The sequence below is a fragment of the Choristoneura fumiferana genome, chromosome 7 (genome assembly GCF_025370935.1).
Source record: "Choristoneura fumiferana chromosome 7, NRCan_CFum_1, whole genome shotgun sequence".
NCBI classification, from domain to species: domain Eukaryota; kingdom Metazoa; phylum Arthropoda; class Insecta; order Lepidoptera; family Tortricidae; genus Choristoneura; species Choristoneura fumiferana.
The window spans coordinates 18,920,732-18,942,320 of record NC_133478.1 but is presented as its reverse complement, the minus strand read 5'-3'; the positions used below and the strand labels follow the sequence as shown (position 1 = coordinate 18,942,320).

At 39.5% G+C, this 21,589-nt stretch overlaps 2 protein-coding genes across 4 annotated transcripts; both read right to left on the bottom strand.

The window, feature by feature from the left end:
• Positions 1-3,039: 3,039 nt before the first annotated feature.
• LOC141429824 (uncharacterized) lies at positions 3,040-15,622 on the bottom strand. 2 transcript variants are annotated; one of them, XM_074090387.1, is made up of 5 exons: positions 15,118-15,622; positions 7,865-7,964; positions 6,135-6,320; positions 5,758-5,911; positions 3,040-4,421 (listed from the first exon to the last, which is right to left on the bottom strand). In XM_074090387.1, exons 2-5 carry the CDS (start codon positions 7,943-7,945, stop codon positions 4,330-4,332), a joined length of 513 nt encoding a protein of 170 aa, XP_073946488.1. In that variant the 5' UTR covers positions 7,946-7,964; positions 15,118-15,622; the 3' UTR covers positions 3,040-4,329. The 2 variants fall into 2 exon arrangements, with proteins under 2 accessions (XP_073946488.1, XP_073946487.1); XM_074090386.1 differs by lacking the exon at positions 15,118-15,622 and adding an exon at positions 9,086-9,375.
• Positions 15,623-16,048: 426 nt separating this feature from the next.
• On the bottom strand, positions 16,049-20,952 carry LOC141429828 (uncharacterized). Of its 2 annotated transcripts, XR_012451579.1 has the most exons (5): positions 20,800-20,952; positions 19,787-19,969; positions 17,881-18,040; positions 16,617-17,097; positions 16,049-16,559 (listed from the first exon to the last, which is right to left on the bottom strand). XR_012451579.1 is itself a non-coding variant. In XM_074090391.1 (4 exons), exons 1-4 carry the CDS (start codon positions 20,878-20,880, stop codon positions 16,967-16,969), a joined length of 555 nt encoding a protein of 184 aa, XP_073946492.1. In that variant the 5' UTR covers positions 20,881-20,952; the 3' UTR covers positions 16,049-16,966. The 2 variants fall into 2 exon arrangements, 1 of the variants encoding a protein (XP_073946492.1); XM_074090391.1 differs by having other exon boundaries at positions 16,049-17,097.
• Positions 20,953-21,589: the final 637 nt, after the last annotated feature.

The following is a 21,589-nucleotide window of genomic DNA, read 5'->3' as shown; positions in this document are numbered from 1 at the left end:
ACGACATTTGGCCAAAGTAGTTGACAGCCATCAAAAAGATTGGGACAGGCATATTCCACTCTTTTTAATGTCATATCGGACAGCAGTTCACGAAAGCACGGCCGTGACACCTGCGTGTGCTAATTTTGGAAGAGAATTGCGGTTACCTGCGGATCTACTGACAGGACGACCTCCAGATGCACCAAAGACGATTTCAGAGTATGCAAGTGAACTGCGAAACCGGATTGATGGTGTTCACAATCATGTTCGTGAACACGGACTGCAGGCCAGCGAAAAGATGAAGACCAGATATGACCGGAAGTCTAACCAGACGAGATTTGAGGAAGGATCGTTGGTGTGGCTACATAACCCTATGCGAAAAAAAGGGAAGTCCCCGAAATTATCACCGAGTTGGGAAGGGCCGTACAAAGTAGTCACTAGGATCAACGATGTCACATACCGGATACAGCGTAACGCGCGTAGCCCCTGTAAGATTGTTCATGTTGATCGGTTGGCCAAGTACCATGGATCTAATGATGCTCGGGACGAGCATGTCTTAGGAGGGGGCAGTGTTACGACGGTGGGTTAGGTGATAAACTTTGATCGTGTTTTTCGACCCCTTGGAGGCGTTTTCAGCAGGCTGAAATACCGTTTCAGGCCGTTTCAGAGGATGCTCTATCACATATTAAGTTTATCAAAATTTCACCCAAGTTACCGTCGTTTTCAGGCGCCTGAAACATGTTTTCAGTCCGTTTCAGGCCACCCTCTATCCGATGACGCCATAACCTGAAAACCCGTTTTCAGGCGTTTTCAGGACCCCTTATGGGCCTTTGAAGTACATTTCAGTATATGGCGAAATTTTCAATAGGAGTGAAAGAGATAGCACGATTAGAAAGAGACAGCTATACTGAGAACATTCGAGAAGGTGTGTGACAAGGATAGCCTATATGTGTGAGAGAAACAGAGTGATGATCCTGTTTCCGGAATATTCTAGTAACTGTGTGACAGAGATAGCACATGAAAGAGACAGACACTCTACTCGTTTCCGGAACATTCGAGATGTAGGTATGACGTCCTAGCTGGACTGTTCTCGAACTTTGTGGACCGATTCACCGGGGGTATATAAGCCGGGTGAGGTTGCGGCGGAGGACAGTTTTCGAATGCGATACCGAGCGATAAACATCGAAGAGAATCAAAGCGACTTGTAAGTGAGTTTTAGAGTGCGAAATTACTGTGAACTGTTTTTAAGTGTTTTGTAAAGTTAATTAACAGTGTGAAAATAAATCCTACTCTTATTCATCGGTGTTAAAAGTGCTTTTCAATCGCGAACCCACCCCACGAACCGTTATTACAATCAACTTTTTTAAACACTTATCTGTCCGCGACAATTTTTAAATAATTGCAGTTTTTGTGTAAGTAAACAAATTTTTGTAATTTATAATGGTTACATGAATACATGACATCCTACGTAAGTTTAAGCTATTAAAAAATATCTTGTGGGAGTAATTTTTTGATAACGGAGACAATTTCGTAACGCAGGAACACCTAAGTGGGTTAGTTGTGACCCATTATTATGTGTACTGGCAGTTAGGTGTGATGCCGTCTCTATTTTTTTGTTCGAATGATAAAGACGGCATCATATTTAACCTCGGCTAACGCTAACAGTGGATGGTGAGAGAACCCAAGTGTTAACTTTATTATATAAATACAAATAAATGTATATTTTAAATCAGCCTAATAATCAGCTTACCATAATAACAAGTACATTTTTTCCTTAAAAATTAAGTAAATACGTCTCCATGTATATTTGAGTTTACTTAGCTGCAAAAACTACACATCAGTACACGATTATACGATACATAAAGCGCTCGAACTGGCTGAGACATTTATTTTACAGTATAATAATAAACCTACATATTCATTATCGTATTAAATCTATTTAAAATATAGCAAAGAATAACTATAAAAAAAAACACTTTTTTTCTTCGTATTTATGTAAACTTAATTATTTTTTTAAGAAATAAGTTTTTTTTCATTAAATCTTTATTTATTATAGTAGAAGTTTAAACTCAATTCAGTTTTTCGTGCTCGTTATTTTTTGTTTGAGACATTCTCGTATAATATACATATGGTTGATGTCACTGTTTCCTTTCGTTTTTAGGGTTCCGTAGTCAGTTGACTACGTACCCTTAGTCAGTTGTCTAGGAACCCTTATAGTTTCGCCATGTCTGTCCGTCTGTCTGTCTGTCTGTCCGCGGGTTAGCTCAGAGACCGTTAGTACTAGAAAGCTGTAATTTGACATGAATATACATATCAGTCACGCCGACAGCGGTACAATGAGAAAAAGTAAAAAAAAATTTTTAGGGTACCCCCCATGGACGTAAAGTGGGGGTGATTTTTTTTTCTCGACTAACCCTATTTTGTGGGGTATCGTTGGTTAGGTCTTTTAAAACCATTGGGGAGTTGCTAAGTTTTTTTTTCTATTCAGTTATCTGTTTGCGAAATAATCAACTTTAGTGCAAATTTTCATTGAAATCGAGCGTCCCCCTCCCCCCCTCTAAAATCTAAACTGTTGGGTGATAAAATTTAAAAAAATTCAGAATGGTAGTAAATATATCAAATTTACAAGGAAAATTATAGCAGCTAAGATTGCTTGAGAATTATTAGTAGTTTAAGAGTAAATAGCAGCCTAAGGTATAAAATATACCTAAACTTGGAAGATTCAGTACACAATACGAAATCCTTAGAAAAATATCATTTGATTTTTTCATAATGGCTACGGAACCCTATCCTGGGCGTGTAAGACACGCTCTTGGCCGGTTTTTATTCTTTGTGTGTTTAGTTCGTGACATTACAATATCCTATATCCTCACTTCCAAAGTTATTTGCCGCATATACTCTAGTATTAAACGTGCTTATTCCCATTGTTTCTACTTCTAAGTAGAACAGGCACCATCAACCCTCAGTCGTTTACCCATCACAAATCTATTCTATGTACCTACCTATATTTCTGCTTTCACTCGTGGCACTCTTGTTGTGGCATATATACCTTGATGAAATGATACCTTAGAAAAACCATTAAACAAAAAGCCTGTCGAAGGTACGATGATTATTTTAACATACTTAGATGATCTTTCTTTGATCCCAAAATGATGATTTAAGTACAAAATTAAAGATAAGTACCCAGAACGCAATGCTTTCTTATAGTTTCTCGCCGTATTTTTCCAACAAAGATTTTTTCCGAATCCGTGGCAGATTTTTCGTATAGTCGAAATGTAATAAAGATATTTTAGCTTTCGACTTTATTCATCTCTGCACTTTATTCCAGTTTTCGCCCTGGGCATTCAAACCCGATTTTAGTAAACTTTTTATTTGATTGTTAAATTTTTCGGCTGGTGTTGCTCGTATGAAGAAAATGCATATAAGTAATTCAGTTAAGTAAGTAATTGGCACACTATTATTTAAATTCAGACTACCTACATTTGTATTACCTAGAGAAAATACCGCAAAAAACTTTTTGTTGAATCGATCTCTTTCCTTGTCCATATACGTAATGCTTTAAACTTTCGTGACTCTCACTCATAACTACATATAAGTACCACATCCGGGACTTATCACTCTGTCACAGTCTGCTCGTGACCACGGCCACTGCAATGTGGCCGAAACGTCGAGATAATTAATATTCGTTAGCGTGATAAGTCCCGGATGTGGTAATAGTTATTCCTTGTCCATATCTATATATATAGGTAAGTTGCGTATTTGAGACAAATATTTAGTGATTACTTTAATTACGAACGATTTGACTTTATTACGTTACACTTTTAACGAACTTGTCACATAAATTATAGTAAACTGACCAGCAAAAACAATGGGTCACTTTTCGCGGAATGTGAGTAAAACTGTAGGGGACTGGCTAGTTCGAAACCTCCTTATTACCTATGTATAGCTAGTTTTTCATTTTTAATTCACTTCAGTCCGACTAAAGCAACAACTGAGCAGCCTGGTTGCTTGACAGGGCTATTGAGCGAACGTTGCAGCGCTGTTATCATTTTCCTCCTTAGATTAAACTTTCAAATCATTCGCAAACGTGTAGCTTAATTGGATCGTCAACTCAACATGGCTCTTATTTCTGATTGTTTTAGTTTCACAAGTTAAACATGATTTTGAATTACAAAAGTATTATATCCAAAAATGAATCTCTCAGTAAAAAGAACAGTTTTTGCTCACGTTTCGCATACGAATAAAAATAATGAGAAATCTTGATTTCTCTAAAATTCATATCAGTACAAGAAATCTGACATTAGAGTGGTAAAACACTTTTCAATTGTTGTATGTTGGTAATTACAGACTTTAGTAAGGGGTGTTTGGCCCCTCCATATCCTTGGCACTCCTCAAAAGCAGGTAGTAGCTGTTCACACACAAGATGCAGTATGCCAGGAAACCTGAAACCGGAATATGGGTATGAGAGTAAGTGCGTATTTCAATGACAGAAATGTTAAAATCCGTGACTGAACCATATAACAACGTATTACAGCTGCAAATGGCAGTGGCATTGAGCTAAGCTATTAAACTGTTGAGTAAATAAAATATGGAACCAAGTTCAAAAACCCTGAAAATAATTTTCTACTAGTTTGAAGTCGGTGCCTCAGCACGAGCCAGCAGGAGTGCAACTATAGTAGTCTACCTCACCTACATACTATAATATATTGGTCTTCAATCACTTCTGCTGGCACGTGCTGAGGCACCAACTTCAAACTAGTAGAAAATTATTTTCAGGGTTTTTGAATCCGGTTTCATTTTTTGTTAAAAACATTTTTTTTCATGGTTTTTAGTTATTTGTAGACAAAGTGCATCTCATAATAATAATAGTTATATTATTTTTTAATACAGTACCGGTACCTACGGTCTTCTTTATCAGGTCCAGTTCACCAAATTATACTTTCTAAATGTAAATACTTGACTTGGTGTTAAAAATTACAAAATGGCTACAGGTGTACTTTAAAAATTAGAGGGTTGCCCTCGATTTGTCTAAGATCCCATCATCAGATCCTCACTTGGTGTCAATGGGATCACCTCAGATCAGAAGTACATCCTTTAGAACAAAAAAGAATTTTGAAATTCAGACCACAATCGCCGTGAAGTTATCGCGTAACAAACACAAAAAAAAACATTGTTGAGAACGTCCTCCTTTTTTGAAGTCGTTGAAAAGAAAAATTAAATAATTGGTTTCATATTTTAAACCAGCTATTTACCTTACTTTGGAGGCATGTTGGAAACTGTAGTAAATGCTGTACCATGTTTAGAAATACAAACAAGATCTTAAACTTAAATTTTCCTAACTCCGGCCTGTCAGCAAGAAAAGCAGTCGAAAAGAGTGATTAGTGGCGCATACTTCAGTTTGAGACTTATTGTAGTTTTATGAGAAATCTAGTTTGTAATTAAATGTTGCAACTTCTACCAATGCTTTCCAAACACCTCCAAATTAAGTGAAAGCGAGTTGCCTAAGTTGCCTTGCAGATCGGCGAGCGCAGCGTAGAACGACCACCAACGAGGTGGAAGGATGACCTGTTCAAAGCCGCGTGTTTAAAGTCGCTTCCAATCAAAGCAAATGGAAGTCCGTGGGGGGAGGCCTATGTCCAACTCCAACACGGTCTATGATTCGATACGACTGACATGATGATGATAAGTTTCCTTGCATTCCAAATGAACTTTGGAGTGACAATGTCGGGAGTTTTTCAACTTTTTTAAATCGTATAGGTTATTATTTGTCATACGTACCGAAGACGACCAGTCCCTCGAGGAAGGCGAGGAATATGTCTGAGCCGGAGCCCGAGACGCCGCGCAGGAGCGCCGTGATGATGATGTACAATAAGGCCGCAACATACAGCATGCACATTATGTACACGTACGCTCGCAGCACGGTCACGTGACGCTGAAAACATTATGCAATATTATATACATTGACATTTTGAACGTTAAGTTTCACTCGCTTGACAAAATTACGCGAATTGATTTTATGACAATTAAAGTCAGTTCAGGGATGGTCAACGAATGCCAAGTGAAATGTTCAAGTATTATTTATTCAGGCTACCAAATATCAGGTCGGTATTGTTCGGCCGGTAAAGTGATGTCGGTTTTGAGCACACCCAAGTTACCTTGTGCACAGCATAGAGCAACGCCAGTGCGAGCAGCACGTGCACGACGGCGACGACGGCGAACCCGACGGCCAGCTTGTACCAGATGGAGTAGAGGTGGTCGCCGGCGTCCTCCACAGTGCCCACGTATGAACCCGCGTCGTGCGCGAACAACGAACAGATTACCACGAACGATGTGGCCGCCAGCTGGAAAACACGATGGTAACGAATAAAGTTTTCTCAAACATGCTATGTAATGTTTATGTTGTGTTCCATAAAACAGGCTTCAAAATATACTGTTGCAGACAAGTGATTTGTTTCAATTCAAAACGTCAAATATCCACGATTGATATACACGACTTGAAATTAATAATCTGAATTTCTATGGTGCATTTATTAGTTACTGAATAAATTCACAGGACTATGAATATTCTATATGTAAATATATAAATATTACCGACGCGTTTTACGTCAAATTCCAATTTAATTTACATAATAAAGTATTAATGTTGCTGATTAAATGGGCTGCAGTTCGTGTATAATGGTCCTAATCAGCAAACACAATAAAAAAAGTTTTGGCGGGAAAATTGACAAGTGTCATTGTCTTTTTTTTTTTGATTGACTAGACTTGGGCTTTAGCCATTTTGCTAGTAAGTTCCATTGTCATTTCTAAAGTTTCGCTTAGACATGTTTTATAGCAATTTGATTTTATTGGGATTATTTTAACGTTTTAAAAAATCATGTTAAAACGAAATAAACACTTATATAGTTGGCAGTTATAATTTGAGTCTTTTTTTTGCGACTGGATGGCAAACGAGCAAGTGGGTCTCCTGATGGTAAGAGATCACCACCGCCCATAAACATCTGCAACACCAGGGGTATTGCAGATGCGTTGCCAACCTAGAGGCCTAAGATGGGATACCTCAAGTGCCAGTAATTTCACCGGCTGTCTTACTCTCCACGCCGAAACACAACAGTGCAAGCACTGCTGCTTCACGGCAGGATTAGCGAGCAAGATGGTGGTAGCAATCCGGGCGGACCTTGCACAAGGTCCTACCACCTGCAAACAGTCTCGTACAATTTTAGTTGTCTTACGAATAAAACGTTGATTTCTAGGAGTTTTTATTTCTTTTGGTGCATGTTTGAGAAAAGCACTATACAAGCCTCGGCGTGAAAGAACATGCCAGCCTCGTATACCTTTCTATACATACTCGGCCTGCAAGCCTTTCTTTCCCGGCCTCTGCAGTAATGTACTATTAATCATGTGACCCCTGCTTGAACCCATGACCCTCTGTTTATGAGGCAATAGATCAAACCACAGGCTACTACGGTTTTTTTTTACCGATCAAAAAAACGGAGGAGGTTATCAAGTCGACGCGTAAATATTTTTCCTAATGTATGACCACGCATAAACAGAGTGTAGTCCGATTTTGATAATTCTGTTTTTATTGGATAGACCTCAAAGTTGGTCCTATATAAATTTGGAAAAAAATCTACCCTAAGGGTGGAAAAAATAAAAAATAAAAACAATTTAACAAAAAATTAAACTGACGAAAAAAGTGAAAAGCAAAAAATAATAAATCTTTTTTATTTAACCTTAATCAAGACTTCTATCACTCCTCCTGGCTCGTGCTGAGGCACCGACTTCAAAGTAGTACCTTGATCAAGATTAAATAAAAACTGCTTTTCAGTTCTTTCGGAGTTTTAATTTCTTTACTGAAAAGTTTTTAAAAGCAGAGCATTGTACTCACCAAATGCATGACTCCGACGACCCTGGCGCCAGTTTCCAGGCCGAGACAGCAGCAGAAGGACTCGATATGCGGCAGACCCATCTCGCTGCTCTTAGACTCCCTGGAATGGAAACACGTTAAGTTTTATTAGCAGAGTAATATCCATCAGAACCTCAAGGAACTGAATCTTAAGGAGTCCATTATTACAGAGCGAGAAATGTAAGTTAGTTGTGTTACGTTGCCGTGCTTGTTGATGTTTTCCAAGCTAGTGTCGCTGCTTAAGTGACTTTAGAAACAAACAAGCTGAGATATGTGGTGCATAGGAGAAATTTGTGTCTGTACTCCTGTCCAGTGGTGGGGTAGCGGTATAGCACGCAGCACGGAATGCTGAGGACCTGGGTTCAATTCCCAGCGCTGGTCTCTCTTTCTGGTTTTCCTGTGCATCTATGTTTCAGTTTGTATTTTCGATGATGTCTTCCAAGTCTGTCACCATCTTCGTAACAACCGGAAAACATCCAGTGCTGAGATCTTATTATCTATTTCACTCAGAATCGTGATCGTTTTTCACCACTTTTTCTGTAATATGGTATGAGATGGGGATAAAAAGAGATGTTGAATGCGATCGCGAGCGTCAGAGCGTTAGACAATTCGACCACTGGACCCAGGCCTTTCCAGAGGATGTTTGCGACGATCGGTTTTGTATTCGCAAAGCGAAATCTTGCTAAACACTTCGACTTTATCGCTTCTCCAGAACTTTACGCCCCCGACGGCCATGACTTCCGCAAATAAGTCATAACTACTCAGAATAAACTAAAAAAACATCGATATCGGGTCTCATTTAAAGTTAAACATAATCGCGGTCTATATCCCGTAACAAATATCATCATCATCCCAGACTATATACGTCCCACTGCAGGGCAGAGGCCTCCTCTCAGAACAAGAGGGCTTGGGCCGTTCCCACGCGTGCGGATTGGGAACTTCACGCACCATTAAATAACTTCGCAGGTTTGTGCAGGTTTCCTCACAATGTTTCCTTCACCGCAAAGGTCGTGGTAATTTCAAATGTAATTCCGCACATGAATTTCGAAAAACTCAGAGGTGCGAGCCGGGGTTTGAACCCACGACCCTCTGCTTGAGAGGCGATAGGTCAAACCACTAGGCCACCACGGCTTCAACACAAAACGGCTTCGTAACAAATATATCAAACGATAAATATTTAAATATCTTCGCGGAGTAACTCACTGTCTGGCGTCCATGGCGATTCTCAAGGATGCACTGCACTGGTAGCATCGTGCATCACAATTAGGCTGTTTTACGCGCATTAAATAAAAACCGCCCAGTGGGTGTCGGACTCGCCCATGAAACGAAGGGTTCCGTAGCAGCAAGTAACATAATATAAAAGTTCTTGTAGTTCGTTGTAACTTTGATCGATGTTTTAATAATAGTGTAATAGTTTTAATAATTTGAGTTGATTGAATGAGAGGTAAATTGCGGTTTACGATTTATGACGTATTAAAAAAGAACTACTTACTAGATCTCGTTCAAACCAATTTTCGGTGGAATTTTGCATGGTAATGTACAACATATATTTTATTTAGTTTTATCATTCTCTTATTTTAGAAGTTATAGGGGGGGACACATTTTACCACTTTGGAAGTGTCTCTCGCGCAAACTATTCAGTTTCGAAAAAAAATATATTAGAAACCTCAATATCATTTTTGAAGACCTATCTATATACCCCACACGTATGGGTTTGATGAAAAAAAATTTTTGAGTTTCAGTTCTAAGTATGGGGAACCCCCAAAATGTATTGTTTTTTTTTCTATTTTTGTGTGAAAATCTTAATGCGGTTTCACAGAATACATCTACCAAGTTTCAACAGAATAGTTCTTATAGTTTCGGAAAAAAGTGGCTGTGACATACGGACGGACTGACAGACAGAAAGACATGACGAATCCATAAGGGTTCCGTTTTTTGCCATTTTGGCTCCGGAACCCTAAAAAGGTGACTCGACCCTGTTTGCGAACACTTGATACGTACAATGTTGACGACGCCAAGTCACGAGCGTTCGGAAAGCGAAAATATTTTGTATCCTTTACTATAATAGAGCTAGAGATTATTATTTTCTCCCAATATTATTATGTATTCAGGATGCTGATGGGACTGCCGGCCTTCTGCAGCGCATCGGGGATGCTTGCGCAGGCGCACACTGATGATTTTTACGCCATAATACGCCAGAAAACAGCCTCTTTGCTCAGTCGTTTGCGCGCCAGTCCCAACACCATCCTGAGGACAGTTACTGATAGGTATGACACATATACCTAATGCGTCATTTCATGCACATTATAGTTAGTAAGAGGTCGTGCCCTGGGCAGTCACCAATGATTTAAAATTATCATCATCATCATTATTTAAATTCATTACTAACATAGTTATAGGATGACATTATATGCTAATAAAACTATGGATTCTTTGTGATCTGAAACCGGTGGATGCAAGGCGTTCTAAGGGGAAGGCCTTTGTTCAGCAGTGGACGTCTTCCGGCTGATGATGATGGTGATATTATTAAAGATTAAAGAACCTTGTCCGCCATACTCGAATGACTTGCTCAGTACCTACACCAGCAAAAATATATAACACAACAATTCGTGCACAAATATCTGATACGACTCTATTTCCAGGGCTGGTAGGACGGCCCAGATATTTTTGCACTCTCCTCTGTTGCAGATATTTGCAAGTGACTATGCCTACACCACGGAACAAACGTGTAAGTACTTAGTTACTAAGTAGACTAGTAGATATTTACGTAGAGATTTGTAGTTTTAGTTCCAGTTGAATATTGGTCATATTTATTGGTGACGCAGTCTTTTCATTGGCTGTATGACGCGGCGTTATGATAATGAGTTCAACGATTTGTACACAAATATCTAGCCTATAACCTAACCAACCAAAAGTTGGAAAACCCCCGACTTTGTCACTTCAAAGTTCAAGTCAAAAACGGCTGAACCGATTTTGATAAAATATATCTAAGAACTATCGCTAGAAAACCTGCTGTCAAATAAAAAAACCGCATTCAAATCAGTCCACCGGTTTAAGAGCTATGGTGCCACAGACAGACACACATATAGGTCAAACTTATAACACCCCTCTTTTTGCGTCGGGGGTTAATAAAACAGGTAACGTTACTGACTGACTGACATACAATGCACAGTCTAAACCACTTACCACTGAAGCTAGACTTGATTCTGCCTGTTCTTGTGTTGGCTAATACACGTGTATACGTGTGTCATCAATTTTACGTGCTCAACTCGCTCTGAGATCTTAAATAATTTGTTGTTGGTGGCGGATATTGTGTTAGGTAAGTGGTTGTGAACGTCCTGTGATGTTGAGTGTAGGGGATGAGGAGCCGCCCGATAGGGGTGGGACTCCGGTGCCCTGGAATCCTCCTGTATACCCTGATTGTGCTCCCCGCGCTATGGCTAAGCCTGGCAGTCTAAAGGCGGAATCAGACGGGTCATTTTTCGTTCATTTTTATGTTTCATTCCACACCTTTCACTCGAAGTGACACGTCTGATCATGAAGTGAACCAAAAGTGCCGAATGAATTCACTAGTGAACCGATCCAACAATGTTTGATATTTTCATTCGGCATCTTTCATTCGCACTCCGAATGACCGAAAAATGAACGGTCTAAACACGGAAAGAACGTTCACTCGGAGTCGGCCATTTTGTTTGACAGTTGTGTAGCGGACGGATGTCACGTGGAGCGCTCCTCAAAATGGTTTTTAAATGGAATGACCAAACTACGCTGCTATTTTTGGATAATTTCAAGAACTATCAGTGCCTATGGAACCACAAATTAGACGAATATAAAGATATCCATATAGATCCATTCGCAGATGGTTACAATATGATTCAGGATCTTCATCCGCTAGTTCTCTCAGCAATGTGTCTGAAGCTCCAAATGCATTTCTTCTCATAATCCATGGTCGCACCCACCATCGTCGACAATTTTTCGTTTTTTTTCCGTCAAAGTCTTGATTAAATGATCACAAATTACGCTTATTTTACCTGAGTTGTGTGAACATTGAGTGAAAGAAAAATGAAGCATTCACTCGAGTGAATATTCATCCGAGTGAACCGTCTGATTCCGCCTTAACTAGCGATTTGACTTATAGCCTCTCAAGTCTCACTCAAGCAAAGGATCCAGGGTTCGAGCCCAAACTCGCAGTTCTGAGTTTTTCAGAATGAATATGCGAAATTTTATTTAAAATCTACCATAACCTTTTCGGTCTACATCATGAGGAAACCTGGATACACCTGCGAAGCACTGGGCCCGCGTGCAATGGAAGCTAAGAGCCCTTTTCATTCAGAGGGGGGTTTGCCTAGCAGTACAATGAACACCTACAGCATTATTAGGACTACGGGTGCGTTGCCGGCTTAACAAGGGCGGCTTAAGGTGGGAGGGAGGAGGGGAGTTGGGCCTCCGGATCTCCCACTCACCGTACGAAACACAAGTTGTTGTGTGTTGTTAGGTGTCTTAACAACAGTTAAGCTAGAGGTGACGAGATGCAGCAACAGCGTTATCTTGTGACTTGGCGCACACTCCCTTCCATTAAGTCCCGTTTCAATGTCCTGCGGTACACGTCCAGCCGCGCAACTCCAATCGCTCAAGGTCAATCGCAGTATAAGAAACCGGCGCGCGCGCCTATCTCTCGGTTGTGTAGATAAGGCGTAAGTAAATAAAGATACAGAGCATTGTCGGGGACGATGTAGAGACAAAGTGATGCACTAAAACTAATTACCTTGTTATTCTTAGTCGGCTTTAGTTCATTAAGTTTAATTAGATTTTTTGACAAATCTTCTTTCATTCATTATTGTGAGCAAGGTATAAAGAATGTGTGAAAAAAAATGTACATGATTACTTACCCCTATTATATTTCATCATCATCATCCCAGCCTATATACGTCCAACTGCTGGGCACAGGCCTCCTCTCAGAACAAGAGGGCTTGGGCCATAGTGCCCACGCGGGCCCAGTGCGGATTGGGAACTTCACACGCACCATTAAATTGCTTATATATAACTAAGTATACAAGTATATTTAACTAAGGAAATTATATTGTCTCTTTTCTTTTACATTGTGTTGTAATAAAATATTTTTGCCTACATTGCTTAATAAATTTAAAAAAAAGCCTAGATTTTTTTTATTAGGCGACTTTTAGAATAATACGTACTTATCTTAGTATACATAACCTTTGCTATGTTGTAAACATAATCACAGACGAAGATTATACTTTATGCACTAAGTAGAGCAAAAAAAGTAATTTTTTGTTGCCTAGATACAGCATAAACACTAACTTGAATACTTGTACCAGAGAAGTGAACAAAATTTATTTTATGTTGCCTACATCCAGCATAAATAGTAAGTTACCAAAGATATATTTTACCGCAACTGAGCAAGCTTTACTAAGTTTGGCACTAGGTTAATAGGGTTCAATTGTCAAATGACTCTTATTTCACTAATAAACTGGGTGGTATGACCTTGTGCAATGTTTATCTGTATTGTGACCACACATCTTACTCATTCTACCTCCAAACAATAGTGCTTGCGCTACTGTGGTTCAGCTATGGCTACCATAACTATGAAATAACTAGCACCAGCTGCATTCTGGCATTGCAAACATCCACAACTGATCACTTACCATCAAATGACCGCTTGCTTTCATCCTAATTCAGATAATTTTGACCAATACCTGAGATATTTAAGAAACTCTACCAAACTAATTAATAAGGTGGCCACAACTTACAATAAGGAGGAAAACTTTTGCAAAATTAAATATAACAAGGTTAATGACCATTGTTATAAATTTTATATCTTAATTATTAAGGAAACAAGATAAACTTAAATTGGGCAAGTACTGCTGTTGGTTTTTGATGTTATTAAATGAATATACTGAACTACCTACTATAATAGAGGCAGTGAAGAAATGCTGCAAAAATTTGGAAGAAAATCACTCAAATATATCAGCTAGAGGCTTGTTAAAACATAAGTACATTCCCAGGTTAAAAAGATGGTGCATTTCGGCCCCATACCTAAAATGGTAATTTGGGTATAGTAGAACGCTACCCAGACCCTATTTTCATTTTTAACACAAGCTCTTTTTTCTGTCTGTGATTTTTGTTGACTGTACTTGCATTGTCACCCAAACAACTCTTCCATTTTCAATCTAATATAAAATCCAGATGAATACTGAATGAATGAATGAGAAATAGGTGATATTCAACTTGCGAGTTTGGCTCCAAAACAAATATGAGAGTTAAATAAATACTTGCTAAAAGTTGACCTTGCTAAGTGAAGGTTATACCAGAGACAAAAGGCACTATTTAAATAAATTATTAAAGAACAGAAATGGGTAGTCATAGCTTGTGGGCCAACTATGGCAACCAAAGGACTCCAATTTCAATGTGCTAATATCCCACTAATATTATAAATGGAAAAGTTTATAAGTGTGTTTGTTACTTTATCACATCTAGACTGCTGAACCGATTTAGATTAAATTCAGCTCAGCATACAGATAGTTTGAGTCCCTGGGACATAGGATAGTTTTTATCCTGGAAAATTGCAGTTCTCGCGGGATAGCTATAAACAAATTCTATGTGGACGGGGACGGAGTCACGGGCAACAGTTAGTCTACCAATAATTTAAAATGCCCCATCAATATTGATGATAAAGAACCCACCCAACTTACAAATCTCGAAGATGCAACTTAGGTTCGGCTAGGGGGTGCTCAATATGAAATGCTTTCAGAGCCCCACAAAATATACTTAACTTGTTGTTCGTAAAACTTTTGTTTATCAGTGCATTTCCATTTAATCTTATCTGGATATTACAGGCAATAAATACATCCCAACTTATGTCTAGTACATTCTGCTCTTTTCTTATATAACTTAACTATGGTGCGTGTGAAGTTCCCAATCCGCACTGGGCCTGCGTAGGAACTATGCAAGCAATAGGCTTTTATACAATTTCTTGCAACAACTCCATATTTTTTCTTATTAAAGCTGCGATGTCCCAATATTGGTACTAATAGTGAGTATATTCTATATAATTAATAAATAAAAGAGTATAATTTTCTCAAAGCACTACTGTTAATCCAAACAATAGATAATACGAGGCCAGAATGCCGAAAAAACATCAAACATGAGACGAAAATAAACCGAAAGTAATCGATCGTGCGCTAATGTAAACAAGGTGAATTAACATCTACACTTACCTAAATACGAAATAACTTCAAAGAACACAATTTTTTTTTTATAATAGCTACAATTCCTTATAGTGTATTGTTTCAATTTTGCTACTGGCACAACTACGTAATGTATTGTATTGTATGAGGATAAGGAAAGACTGATTTACAGAATTACTTTACTACGGGAAGAGAAGAGGTCGTATACTACACACGGTACCTAATAATTAATTAATTGCGTGCAAAAGGAGACAAATAATTCAACGCGCAATGCGAGTAAAAGAAACAAAATATTCATACGTCGCTGTGACGTCTGGCTGGGGAAACGCATGACGTACGACGCGGCGTTTCGTTCTTCTTAAAGTTTCCGAGTTGTAAATTTAATGACACAGTAATGTGGGGCAGCCACACACTAAAATAGTTGCAGCGAACAGTAAGAAAAAGAACCAAGCTGATGTTTTTTTTTCATCAATTGGCTTTATTTACGAAGGAAGTTTTCATTTAGCACAAATAGGTAAATTCTGTAAAAAAAATAAAAAATAAGTCTAAGAAACTATAATACTTTAATGAATCACTGAGCTTAATTAAATAACAAGCAGGTTATTTTTTAAATAACCGTTACACGTTAGGCGACCTTCCACACGACGTTTTTTTACGCGCTGACGACGCGCGTATTTGTTGCGCGCGTCCTCTGCGCGTTTTCATCGCGTATTGGCAGATTTTACACGTTTTTTTCGCGAATGAAACGCGCTAATTTTGGTCCTCACGGGCGGCACATATAGGGGGCGGCAAAATAACAAAAAATTAATGGTATGTGTTCCCAATCCGTACTAGGCCCGCGTGGGAACTACGGCTCAAGTGTTTTCATTCTGAGAGGAGGACTGTGCGCAGCAGTGGGACTTGTATAGGCTGGGATGATGATGATAATTGCGACCGATTACACCGATCAGAGGAAGTATAAAATAAGAGGGTGGCAATAGTACATTGTGTCTTAAGGGCGCTAAATAAGGAATTACGAACGAGAGTCTATTTGAAGCCCGAAGTCGAAGAAAGAGGGCTTTAATGAGTCGATGCTCATAATTCTAGTACCGACCGTGCAACATACAATGTTTACCATCACATTTGCGTGTAAAATTGTGTATTTGTAAAAGAAAAACTAATATTTTTTCAAAAATTGCCAATACCGCTGACTGCATGTAAATGGGCTGTAGGTAAATGGGCACTGACAAAGGTCATAAAATTTACCAAGGGACTACTAAAGTGCATCATCAACTTTCACACATTACTACTCGTATAATGAAAGTTGATGCAGCTTGAAGTCTCGAGTATAATTTAATAGGTATCTGGAAAATTTAAATAAATATCTAAGTATCAACATCGTTTAATCAGTGTACAGCAAGTGCTGTCAGCCTCATTTTTTTCTAAATTTGCCGTGGTTTGTCTGGTACAGCTTTCGTTGGCCAGCAGGGCTACTACGAAACTCGAAACTCGAAGTTCGTGTCGAGTTTCGTAGTAGCCCTGCAGTCTACCCACGCTACGCCAGTGTGCTTGCTGAGCATTCGACTTGCGTTTTTTATCGATACAAACGAGCGAAAAAAAGAACGTCGTGTGGATTAAGTCTCAATAATCTTCTAGCTAATAAATTCCTTTTAATTCCACAAAAAACCTACAAAAATTATAACGTATATACTAATTGACACAAAATAATATTATTTACAATAAAAACTAAATTATTTCTTAATCGCTAACTCGGACAGAAACAAAACGCCTTTGATATTGATTTTCGCGCCAAAACTTTGGCAGGGTTGCCTTGGCATCTTGCGTTTTGCACAACATTGCATTAAAAATAAACTAGCCAGCAGAAATATGCACATTGGTGTTATAATGGGTTTTCGTCAGTCTTTACAGCCGAATAAATGCGTCCGGAATGTTGAAAACGGCTCTCGTCCTCCTCGGCCATTATTTGCTTGTGTCTACTGTGAACCACCATTATGCAGTAGACTGAGAAACCTGCAACCAAGGAGTAAAAATGTTTAAAATTGACAATTATTTACTTCCGTTAAGGGTATGGGCATCCGTTAGGGCATGGTTATTAATGACAGTTGTTGAGAACGCATCCATAACGCCGGTAACGGTGCAAAGATTCCTCAGAAAGATTCAAACTTCGGCGGCGATTAGAACTGACAAGCGATTGGCGCGTCTAACAAACAATTCAAATTTAATCACCGGGTCGAACGCATCTCGAACTGTTTTCACTTGCACAAAAACCTAGGGCGCAAATATTGATCCGGGTCGAAGGACCAATATCCCTGCGAGCCCTGGGTTTTTGTAGCTTGAACTTGATCTAGGCTTCTTCTGTAATATAAAGATGCAGTAAATTTAGGTGTTTATTCTTTGAGATTTCATAAGTGCTTGTTGTAGCCTAGATTGAATAAAGATATTTTGACTTTGACTTTGAGATAAAAATACAATGTTAAGTGCAAACAGTTCGAGATGCGTTTGACACGGTGATTGAATTTGAATGATTATTATTTATTTATTTCATAAACAATACAATTATTATTCGTGTATTGTTCGTTAGACGCGCCAATCGCCTGTCAGTTCTAACCGCCGCCGAAATTTGAATCTTCGCACCGTTAGTGGCGTTAAGGATGCGTTCTCAACAAGAGTAGTTAGCAGCTACTTAACCTACATCTCTACTGAACCTATAATTTGCCTGCCTAAACTTTTACTTAATGAGCAAAAAAATTGAAATAAGCTCTAATTAAGCACTACATAGCCCCAGCTACTTACACGTCCTAGCAAACTTGAGGAAGATCAGAACTGCTTCGAAACCAAGCAAGGAGCCGGTGTCCTGAAGCATGAGACTCATGCCTGTCAAGCACAACACGAAGTACAGTGCTGCCATGATGCCTGTCACTATGGTCCACGGCAGAGTGAGGTATGGCAGCTTCTGTAGAATGGATAAAAGGTACATTTATTATCTAGCTATGTACTGGTAAATTGAGGGATCTGTCCAGTGTTCCAAAATTCATTCATGCAAATACTCTGTGGCAAAAATCTGTCTTTCTCATGTGCTATCGTCACTCGCACGATAGGCTCTGATTAAGTCACAGCTCATTATAGCCACCCGGCACCCCTCCAGCACCGCCTCGCCTCGAGCGGTTAGTATTCTTCATATGTATTTGTATGGGTATACGCTCACTACATCAACTCCGTAACGTCACCGGATCGCCTCACTCGCCAGTTTGCCACGCGCCGATGGCGAGTGCACCACTTGGTGACAGCCCGCTGCTCGCCGCCATAGTGACTACTAGGAAATTAGTGGACCACGCAAGGTCCACTCGTAGTCAACGCTTCGTCCACCCGTGGACCCCTGGCGACAATGAGTGGACGCCGAAAGTAGAGGTGGTGCTGGTTGGGTGCCGGGTGGCTCTAATGAGGTGTGATCTTAAATAGGATCTAGCCCAGCGACTCCAGCCTCACGTAATCATCGAGGAGAGGAAATGCTACGACGCATGAGTAGGTATGTAGATAGATAGGTACCCTTAACGCCATCTAGTCATCAAATACAGTAACTGCTACATCCTGCATCGCGCTATTGAAAGGAGTTTCTCAACTCGCATTCTTAAACATAAATAACTTCCTTCCTTCCTTCGGAATTCAGTTCCCATGCATCTATTTGCCTGGACACAGATCTCCTTTTGGTCTATCTCCACATGTAGGTAATGCTATGTCGGTGAGCTTCGTTTTTCTAAGTATATCCTAACCTCATTTATGATTCGATCCCTACAGAATCTTGAAACATTAGCCCTCTCCAATCTCCATAGCTCGATGAGCTCTGATAGTGCTAAAAAACCCGGCTGCACGTTCCCATAACTCTCTGGAGCTTAACTAGCTAACGGTTTCAGTTACTTTAGTCCCAAGTTGTAGAATATCTTTTTAAACGTTGGTTTGCTAAGTCAAGCCACTGAAGTACAGTCACCTGCATTCATTATTTGCCACAGCGGAGCGTGCAAAAATATCTGACACGTCCAATCGGCCCTAGAAATAGAGTCGTATCAGATATTTATGCACACGTTGTCGTGTCAGATTTTGGTGCTAGTGACTGTACCAACTGCAAGGTTATACGAGTAAGTATATTAAACTATCTATAATACATGATGGGGACCCGGGTTCTGCCTTTTCGCATAATATTTTTTTGCCAAATGTTTCATTTGCCAACTCTCTTTCTTAATGTATTTTCTTATGCTTTTATAGAACACAATAGGACATTAGGTTAGGTTTGTTTTATAAAAGTTCGGAATAATGTATTTAATGTATTGTCCATGTTGCCCGAAATAAACGATTTTATTATAAACCTCTTCTCTGAAAGGTATTATCCGCAACGAGGCTATCCGACACAGAACTAAGATCATCAACATAGCTCAGAGAATAAGCATGTTGAAGTGGCAGTGGGCTGGTCATATCTGTCGCTGAACCGACAACCGCTGGAGTAAACGAGTTCTTGAGTGGAGACCGCGTCTTGGGAAACGTAGTGTAGGGCGCCCTCCGGCCAGGTGGAGTGACGATCTGCAAAAGGCTGCTGGTAGAAGCTGGATGCGTCTAGCCGAGAACAGGGCGCAATGGCGCTCTTTGGGGGAGGCCTATGTCCAGCCGTGGACTGCTATAGGCTGATGATGATGATGATGATTATAACCTTGTAAGCAGCAACTATGAGCAGCAGCGAGCAGAGCAGATGCACCCCGTTGACGGCCGCAGTGGCCACGTACAGCGCGTACTTGTTCATCGAGACCTGCTCCGCGTCTCCGGCGGCGTCCTTCTTCATCGGCCCGAAGGTCACCAGGAGGCTGTATATCGTCAGCTCCAGAAGATTCCATACCTGGGAAGTTTTAAAGACTAGAATATATATCTTATGCTTCATGGTAGTTTTGTGCGTTTAATCATCAGTCGGAAGATGTCCACTGCTACTGCTGAACAAAAGCCTCCCCTTTAGAACGACACAATGAACGACAACTCGCCACTTTTGCAACCACCGATGTCGTCAGTCCACCAAATAGGAGTGGGAATGGGCAAAAATACCATAGAAGTTTATTATTTTTCAAGTGAGTACCTGTTTCAGATATTTAATAGACAAAGTTAAACGTTCTAATATCAACTAAAGACCCGAAACAGCTTGCTTTGAGCATAGCAATGACGGATGAAACTATGTAGCGCCTGAATAATTCTTCCGAGCAATATGGTTTGCTTTGCAACCATTAAATTTTTACAGGCTCTGCGGATTGACGAGCGGGATTTCCACCCAATCACTACTTATTCATTAACTCACATTATTATCTGTTAAAAAAAAGCAACAATACATTCAAAACAACAAACAATTGAATATCCATCTAAAGTTGAGTGTACTTACTCAACATTTTTTTACAAACCCTACAGTCACTTGTTCAGTAGGCTGTATAAACGCCAAGGTTATCATAACATCACGTTTGTCGTGTACACATTGTTATCATAATAGAATTCCGGTTCTATGGTCATCTAATACTAATAACCTATAACTATAATTCAATCCTTCTTTACGAGAAATCTTATTTCCCTCTTTCATGTTAATCAATGGTAATTTTTCTACAATGTAATTTCTTTTCCTTCAAGAAACTGTTAGGCTATAGGTAAGCATGTTGCTTTAAAAGTAAATTGCTATAAAAGAATACTTACTGAATACAAATATGCAATGATGATGGTCCCAGTTTGCAAACTGACGCAGCAGCAACACCTCTTCAGCATTGGCACGCCCATCTTCACTTTCTATATCCTAAACTCTTAAACTGACTAACTCTAAACGGTAAAACTTACACATTGTGTATATTTACAAGCATGACGTTCCTGAGTCTTGTACGCATGCGCTACTTGTCGCGGCCATGATTCGCAATGATAAGGTGTTACGTAGAACGATATGGATACCTTTAGGTTTATCTTCTGATACGGTTTCAGTCTCGGGTGTCGCTGGGCTGCTTTTTATTATGCATACCTACTCGTAGGTAGCTTACGTTCAGTCATAACCATAATTATACACGCCTGGGTAAGGTACGGATTTTTGATATCACATTCACTCGAAAATGTCATAAAAATATGTCAGTGATAAAAATATGTGCATTATTGCAACAAAAATACTAATAACCCATAACAAGTGGACGAAGGTGTACTCGTACTTCTTTCGATGAGGACCCTGTTCTCCTTAAATATGAGTTAACTTACTTGCTGTGCTGTTTGGCTCCAGAAGTGGATCTTGGCCTCTGACAGACCTAAGCTTTCCCCATTTCTGTGCGACTATTCAATTTAGCGGAGGAAGGTTAATTCGATATTCAATTTTAGGAAAATTTGGTTCTGCCGCAGTTTTTTTGATGACTCTGCCAATGTCGAGGTTAGTTAAGACACAGACACATGTAGGTGACCGTCTTGAACGATAATCTAAAGTTACGGTTAAAAAAGTGAGTTTTTTCATGCC

Bases quoted from the DNA above. Each gene is read 5' to 3' on its own strand.
- LOC141429824 (XM_074090386.1), bottom strand. From the start codon at position 9,165: ATGCGCGTAAAACAGCCTAATTGTGATGCACGATGCTACCAGTGCAGT. The intron at 7,965-9,085 runs GTGAGTTACTCC...TTTCCATTCCAG, and splicing joins ATCGCCATGGACGCCAGACA to GGAGTCTAAGAGCAGCGAGA. The intron at 6,321-7,864 runs GTGAGTACAATG...CGTGTTTTCCAG, and splicing joins TCGTCGGAGTCATGCATTTG to CTGGCGGCCACATCGTTCGT.
- LOC141429828 (XM_074090391.1), bottom strand. From the start codon at position 20,880: ATGGGCGTGCCAATGCTGAAGAGGTGTTGCTGCTGCGTCAGTTTGCAA. The intron at 19,970-20,799 runs GTAAGTATTCTT...AAAACTTCCCAG, and splicing joins TCATTGCATATTTGTATTCA to GTATGGAATCTTCTGGAGCT. The intron at 17,098-17,880 runs GTAAGTAGCTGG...CCTTGGTTGCAG, and splicing joins CCTCAAGTTTGCTAGGACGT to GTTTCTCAGTCTACTGCATA.